Source organism: Micromesistius poutassou, assembly GCF_964030765.1.
Source record: "Micromesistius poutassou genome assembly, chromosome: 1".
NCBI classification, from domain to species: domain Eukaryota; kingdom Metazoa; phylum Chordata; class Actinopteri; order Gadiformes; family Gadidae; genus Micromesistius; species Micromesistius poutassou.
In genome coordinates, this window is record NC_140271.1 from 7,707,885 (window position 1) to 7,716,115 (window position 8,231).

General features: G+C 45.9%; 1 protein-coding gene across 1 annotated transcript in view; it reads right to left on the reverse strand.

Moving 5' to 3' along the window:
* The window catches only part of cep112 (centrosomal protein 112), a 106,202-nt gene that overhangs the window by 22,655 nt on the left and 75,316 nt on the right, over positions 1 to 8,231 (reverse strand). Inside the window, exon 23 of the mRNA XM_084488344.1 lies at positions 4,623 to 4,772. Coding sequence (XP_084344470.1) covers positions 4,623 to 4,772 — 150 coding nt within the window. The remainder of the gene's footprint in view (positions 1 to 4,622; positions 4,773 to 8,231) is intronic.

The following is an 8,231-nucleotide window of genomic DNA, read 5'->3' on the forward strand; positions in this document are numbered from 1 at the left end:
CATATGGTCAAGAGTAAACTAAACAAAAGTGGGGAAGGCTCAGCAACTGCTGGTCAATACATACCGGTCCTAACTGCCGGTCCTAACTGCCGGTCCTAACTGCCTGTCCTAATTGCCGAGCACAGACAACTAGAGTTTGCTCGTATCGGCAATGACGCAGGGGCCTCTGGCCTTTCAACTTGTATATGTTGCAGAAATTGTGGAAAACATTTGCCAGATACATAATTCTGATGGGCTGGAAAAACAAAGTCAGCAGGCAAGACATGGCATGGTAAAGATTAGCAATACATTCTAATAGCAATAGAAGTAGAAATCATGAGCTGATATCTAAAAAAAATGTCATCATTGATTGAAATCTATGCATGGTTGTGATCTGATATCACCTTCTCATTCATAAACAGGGAAACAGAAAAAAACTAATCTAAATCATTATCACAAGTGGACAACTTCTGTTAAACATTATCCAAGCAAATGGGGAATTGGTTACTGTGTTACTAATCAGTCTGTGTTGTTGCGCTGCGGGTGGATCAAAGCTACGAACACGGGCCTTCCCCCGGGTTGCTTCCTCAATGGGCAGACAGGGTCAGGCTGAACAGTCTAGAAGGGGCTGGCTGTTTGACTCCCGGCCCAAAGGTAAAAGGTCAATCAACAGTCTACCTGGAGGCATCCTTGAGTGAGACGCCCAAGCCTCTACTAGCTGCCCTTAAGTAAAACATTGGATCCGATGCTTTTGGATGAAAAGTGTCTGCTAAATAAAGTCATTATAGCGAAGATTGAGAGGTGTGATTTCCTAGTGGGTTTGTAGTTCTACATGTCATCTATCAGGCCTGACAGAGTCGAACCAGGCCAGGGCGAGCCGGCACACCCGTGGAAGTCTATGCCGGACCATCACCAAGGGGGAAGAGGCATTTTGATTCCAACACATGCGAGACACACACACACACACACACACTCCAAAACACACACACACACACACATCCCTACAGACATTCACGTTCAGGTCTACAGCGGTTTGCATCAGACGCTTTGATGTTTCTGATGCTGTTGCACCAAAAGAAGTAGTGGATTATGGGCAACGTGCACGCCAGCGGGCGCGCACGAGCACCATCCAAAGCAGACCTCCATCTCCACCTCCCTCCCACCGCACCCGGAGCAACACAGGTATGAAAACGGTATGAGATATGGAAGGAGCCATGAACATGCATTCATAATTGACATGAGTTTTGACTGTTACGAAAGTGTATTCAGCAGACACAACAGGAGGGGTCCCTCTGGTCCGGGTCACGCCTACTTGTGCTACGTCACGCGCAGCGGCGGAGCCCCGGAGGATTCTCAAAGCGGGGTCGGACACCCCAGAGAACGCCGGCCAGATAGGGGGAGGAGGAGGTGAAAAACGCAGCATGCCTTCTCTGAACAACTGTTTGGGGATTATCCCGATTTTGAATGTGCGGCTAACTTTGATGTCATTCCCCCTCCCTCCCCCCCCCCCTCTGCCCCCTCCCCTCCCCTCTCCCATTGTCAGAGCCCCCCCCCCACCCCCCACCCCCCTGCTGTTCTCGTCATAATCCTGTCCCTTTGATGTGAGCGCCGTGGAAACAATGTCAGCAGGCGACGCACCGACCGACACCGGCCCGCTGACAGCTCTCAACACACACACACACACACACACACACACACACACACACACACACACACACACACACACACACACACACACACACTTCCCTCTTTCCATCGCTCTTTTTGTCTCTGTTTACATTTTACATCCTCTCCCTTTGTCCTTACAGGTCTTTTTTTTTTCCCTCTATTCAAACCTTCAGCCTTCTTTAACAGGATAGAATAGAGATTCAAGACAATAGAAAGAACAGAAGAATAAATAGAACGGCTTTCTAGCTCACCCACACTGTCCCGGGATCTACTTTATTTCCATCTACGTAGACATCTCTGCTCTTCATCACATCCAGCACTCTCTTTTCTAACACCACCTCTCTGTCCTCCCCCCCTCTCACCTACTAGCCACTTGTCTCTCTCCCCTCTTGTGTCCTCTGGTCTTACCAATCAATGCTCACCCGTTAATTGGACACTCATTAGCGACAAAAGGGTTGGACAATAGGGGGAAGAGAATTAAACAACAAGAACAGGGCAATGAGAACCAAAATACAACCATGCATCGGGAGAGAGTGGGGAAATATAGTGTGAGAGAGTGTGAGAGAGAGAGAGAGAGAGAGAGAGAGAGAGAGAGAGAGAGAGAAAGAGAGAGAGAGAGAGAGAGAGAGAGAGAGAGAGACACTCATGTCTCGTTGCAGGAACTCGTTATTTAGAACTACTAACAGTAAGTACATGTGTACAGTGAGCAGGTACATGAGAAAGGTGTCGGGCCCTGCAGCGGTGATACTGTTCAAAAAGAGAGGAGGGGACTACAGGGAGACAAACTGTCAGGAGAGTGCAAGGTTATAGTGACAAGATATTAAGTGGCCCTTTTCCCACACTGTCAACCAACTACATGCCTCCATGTCTTCATAACAAGATTTATCATGTTGATAACAGTAGGCATGGCAAATTGGCCGAAGGGCTGATTCAAATTACATTTTGATATGTGTATGTGTGTCTTTGATTGCATGTGTGTGTAATTGTATTTTGTGTGTTTGTGTGTGTGTGCTATTGCGTGTGAGCGTGTGTGGTTGTATAGTGCTTGTGTGAGGTGTATGTTCAATGTGCAATTCTGTGTGTGTGTCATCATATGCGATTGTCTGTGTTTGCGTACGTGCAAGTGTGTGTGTGATTGAATACGTGTGTGTGAGTGTGTGTCTGTGTGAGTGGCTGTGATTGTGTGTGTACGTGCAATGTTGTGTGTGTGTGTGTGTGTGATTGTGTGTGTACGTGCAATGTTGTGTGTGCGTGTGTGTGTGTGTGTGTGTGTGTGTGTGTGTGTGTGTGTGTGTGTGTGTGTGTGTGTGTGTGTGTGTGTGTGAGGGAACAGAGCAGGTTGGTGAGGCCTCCCTCTGTGGCAGCTGCAGACCACAAACGGACAGGGATGTGTTTGGAGAGCTCCCCGGCTCCACACGGCCCTTTATTTAAAGAGCCACACCCCACCAACTGCCACCGGCACCCTGTGTGTTTGTTAGTCCGGCAGACGGGGGACGGCGGTGATTTCATTTTCATAATAATTACTTTATTGATTTTCTTTGTCTTACTTGGGCATTGCTTTGTATAAAAGCACCTGCAAACTGAATACATATTAAAGGATGCAAGTTTTAAAGGAGGCAGTATATCTAGCGTGTCCTCACACCCGGAATCGATTTATGTTACGTTGTCAAGCGTTCAACGCACCTGGTGTGGCTGGTCTGGAGCAGTTCAAGGGCCTGCGCCTGATCACGGCAGGGGGGGGGGAACTGCACGGCACCCTCTTGATGTATTTGGCTAACCCTTTGTCTATGCTTTTGTCTCTCTAGTAGTCACAAATAAAACCAAACATGTGGCAGGGAAGAATGTTGGCGCATAAAGGAACCACTGTACTACCTGAAAAAAACGTTGGCGGAACAAGGAACTAAAGTACTAGCATAAAAACGTTGCCACAACAAGGAACTGGAGCTTAAAAAAAACATACAAACAATAAAATAAAAATTATATAGGGGGAAAGAAAAAGGAGTGATATTTCCAAAAGATGGAAAAAGAGGTGAACGAGTGCGACAGATTTATAAGCGGCACCCAGACACGGAGCGAAGAATCCAGTAAAATAAACTATGGCGATATGCGACAAGCCATATAAAACGCACAACGTATAGAAACAGTGACAGTGTGTTGCGGAAAAAGGAAAAAGGCGACCTGTGTCTTGTGTCTATAAAAGTCACATTGAGGCGAGGGTTACTGGGGAGGAGGGGCACGCTCTTATGGGGACACCGCTTTATGAGTGTCTCCTCTGTTTAAGGGCGTAGGGATCTGTAGGAGCACTAAAGAGACCGGCTGACAATAGGTAGTGTGTTAAAGCACCATGGAGAGGAGTGAAGAGGAGGTGGCCGGCATTCCGAGAAGGAGGGAAAGGAAAAAAGGTTCTTGAACTGGGAGTACATATGTATACGTACTGTATCTGTTGACCTTGTTGTTGAAACAACTGCACACAGGCCTGTGACCTTCCGTTATCGTTGCGTCGAAGACGATACGCGACGATCTGATGTGATCTCGTCTCGGTATCCGTCATATTAATTTGTCTGGTCCTATCTTTCCTAACCGTTTGACAGTTATTTTTTAAACTATATCTTTCGATGGAAAATCAATTCCAAATGGGCCCCAGCGGTGTGTTCTTATTAGTATTCATATTTGGGATATTCTGAACTGCTCCCAAGTTATTAAAGAGGAAGCGCGTTTGCAGATTCAGCAATATCTCCCAATAGGGCTCAAGTTGCTGACTGTGCACACATTTATGCTATGCTATAGCAGGCTATAACATGCACAATCCCGTCCAAAAGTGTTATCAAAAAAACGTATTGAGAAGATGGTTGATTGGATGCACCCCCCCCCCCCCCCCCCCCGTTTTCACACACACTCACACACACAATAAGCCAAGGCCCAGAACACACAGCAGCTATGGGAGGAACCTGGACCAACGAGGGGGAGAGCAGCACCTTGTGGGCCTTGTCGGCGTGGTGGCTGAGGGTACGTCTCTCCTGGTCCCAGCGAGCCTGGCCCTCCTCCAGCTGTCTCTCCAGGCTCTGCTGTACACGCACAGCCTCCTCCTTGCAATCACACACTGACGTCTGCAGCTGGACTATCAGCTACAGGGAGGGAGAGAGAGAGAGAGATGGAGAGAGCGAGAGCGAGAGAGACAATGACAGTGAATGTAGTAGAGTGACAGGATTCAAGAAGACAGCAGACGTAAGACAGAGACTGGGCCCCAGAGAGAGACAATCAGAAGCCTTATCAAGTTGTTCATTATTAATTAAAGGATAATTTCAGGATCTTTAAACCTTGACCATATTTTCCCATAATTCTGAGTCTAAGTGACCAATATGGGCTTATAGGGTGCAATGTCAGGGGCAATAGCGCCTCGTCAATTTATGTCTTCTGAAAGTTTTTGTCACTTAGATTGCTCTTGTAAGTGTCTGGCAACATTCTAGAAAGGATCCCTAAAGAGAAATACAACCTTTTCTTTACATTTTGCTTGATCCGTTCTGTTTTATTTTCAGTGGTGGACAGTAACGAAGTACAAGTAATTTGTAACCATACTTAAGTCACTTTTTAGCGTATCTGGACTTTACTTGAGTATCATTATTTTGTGAGACTTATATACATTTACTCAACTACATTTCGTAGGGAAAAATCGTACGTTTTACTCCACTACATTCCAAAAACATTTCCACAACATACATGCGTGACCATAGACAGTAAAGTGACAGGTCCAAATGAGTGCGCGTGCACCGCAAGTGTACCAATCAGAACACGTCGTGATTCGTGCAGTTTGGGCGGGTTTCTCCCAACTTTGCTTCTGTCCTCGTATCTCTGTTTATCCTTCGAATTTCGCTGTCACGTTTGACGTTAATAGCCAGCACACAATAATGGAAGAAGTGCCATATATTGAAATAGAGAAATAGAACAAATGAGGAAAAGGAAGAACGACTTGTTTATTAATATGTATTGTATTTATATTTATATTCATTAGTATGTTGTGCTTATGATCATTTCAAATGATATCAGTAGGAGATATCACAAATAGAAAAACATTATATTAAGAGTGGTGTAGGACATACCAAGACAAGGACATAGCAAGACATTGGAACTACATTACACCAAATTACTTTTACTTTTGATACTTGAGTACATGAGTACACTCAAGTACTTTTATACTTTTACTCAAGTCGAAGTTTACCACATTTACTGGAGTAATATTTTACACTAGGTATCTCAACTTTTACTCAAGTACGTGGTCTGAGTACTTCGTCCACCACTATTTTATAACTAAGTCTCATGCAGGAAATTTCCTCCCAAATTGAGAGAGAGCGAGTGAGAGAGCGAGAGAGAGAGAGAGAGAGAGAGTAACTAACAGTAGACTAACAGTGTTTGAAGGAACGAGCAGCGCCACAAGCCTCTTCGTGAACTAACATCAAGAAGATGTTTTTTGTAAAGTGGGTTCACAAGATGACACGCGATACAACGCTAATACTCTATTTAAATATGACCTCAATCTTCTATTAATTTATTGTTGATATCAATAAGCTGAAACCAGCTGCAGCTGACCTGATGACAATGCTAAAAAAATGAAATATTAATCTATTTCACTGGTCTAAATAGAAAAAAAAAAATGCAACACATTAACAAGAAATTGTGAAAATGTGCAGTTTTGAGACAGGCTGCTGACAAAATAACAAGTAAAGGCTGGATGGGAAATCCAAACCCCTGGTCACGTGCTCCAGGGTTCCCTGGACGGGGCTAGCTGTGGGACTTGGATCAGGTGGAGAAGGCCTTCTAATGTTTCGGCATGTGTTGGGATTTCCAGTAAGCATCACTTGGATATCACACCAATACACCCAGAGCACTCTACCTCCGCCTCTCTCAGGATGTGCAGGGTGACAGTGAGACTTTGGGGAGAAAGAGAGGGAGAGGGAGAAAAGAAGAAGGAGAAAGATAGCGAGAAGGGTGAACGAGGAGAGAAAGAAAGAGTGGAACTAGACAGGGAGGGGGGAGGAATAAGAAGAAAAACAAGAAAAGAAAAACTGTCCCTTTTTTGCAAAGTGGAGTGACTTTGCGTTGGTGAACTTGCGGTGCACGCCAAGATGAAACGAAGCTGTCTCCGCTTTGAAACCCTACAGTTCAAATTAAGATTCTATTTAAGCCCACTGCCAGGGAGGAGAGAAGATGAGAGGAAGGGATGGATGGCACAGGGGCAGAGCCAGCCAGAGAGAGAGAGAGAGATACACAGATACAGAGAGGAGAGAGAGAGAGGAGAGAGAGAGAGAGGAGAGAGAGAGAGAGAGAGAGAGAGAGAGAGAGAGAGAGAGAGAGAGAGAGCAGTGCCGTTGTAGCTCCTAGGCTAGACAGACAATTGTTTCCGTGCGCAAACTCTAGAGGAATCTATTCATTGTGTGGGAGTACAGTGGTAAGGACGGGGCAAAAGAGAGACCGACACAGAGAGGGGGAGAGGGAGACAGCAAATGAGAATAAGAGTGTTAGTGCAAAGCAAGGCTGACAGAGACAGAGAGAAAGAGTGTGGCTCATCAAGGGAGAGAGAGACATAGAAAACAATTAAGAGATAAAGAGCGAGAGAGAGAGAGAGAGGAGAGAGAGAGAGAGAGAGAGAGAGAGAGAGAGAGAGAGAGAGGCAGAGAGAGAGACAGAGAGAGAGACAGAGAGAGAGAGAGAGAGAGAGAGAGAGAGAGGAGATTAGCTCTATGTTGTCAGTGGGCGACCCACATTCATTTAAGCAACAAGCGTCCCATTATGAGAAACATCAGTCCTGGGCATAGTGTGCACTGTGGAGGGCCCGCATCAAGTCCTCAGCCCTGCGGCGGGGGGAGCGGCCGCGGTGGCGGCTAAACGTAACACTAAACTCCGCGCAGCTCGCTCGTCTCGCCTCGTTCGTCTGTCTGGTTATTCCGGTTGCTGCATCTGATAGGCCGGGCCCTCGCCCCTCTCGAGTCTCTATTGGTCTGATGAGACTTGTCTGTTTTCAGACTGCTGGCACCACGTGTTGTGGGCAGAGGGTGTGTAGCTCACCTCTCTGTGAACCTGAGTTAAACTGGGCGTATGTGTGTGTGTGGGTGTGTGTGTGTGTGTGTGTGTGTGTGTTATGTGGATATGTTTGTGTTTGTGTTGCTGTGTTTGCATGCATGCTGGAGGCTAAGTTACTAAAAGTGATTACAAGAGAGATATTAAAATTAAAAAAATTTAAAAATAAATAATGATATTGATGCTTCATCATTCTGGATTTGCCTAACGGCTTCATATATATCAAATTCAGCTAGTGAACATGGTTTTCAAAGAATATATATGTGTATGTGTTTGTGCAGTCCCTCTGCTTCCATCTCCCCTTTTGGAAATGTCACACAGGGTTGAATACATACACAGACAGACACACCGACACACACACACACACACGACACACACACACACTGACACACCGACACGACACACACACACAGGAGGCAAAAAACGCTGGGGTTTCCAACTATTATCCATAGGGAGTAAGTAAGACGAAGACGGTTGATTCACACTGGAGACACCTCCGCAAGGCCCCTCAT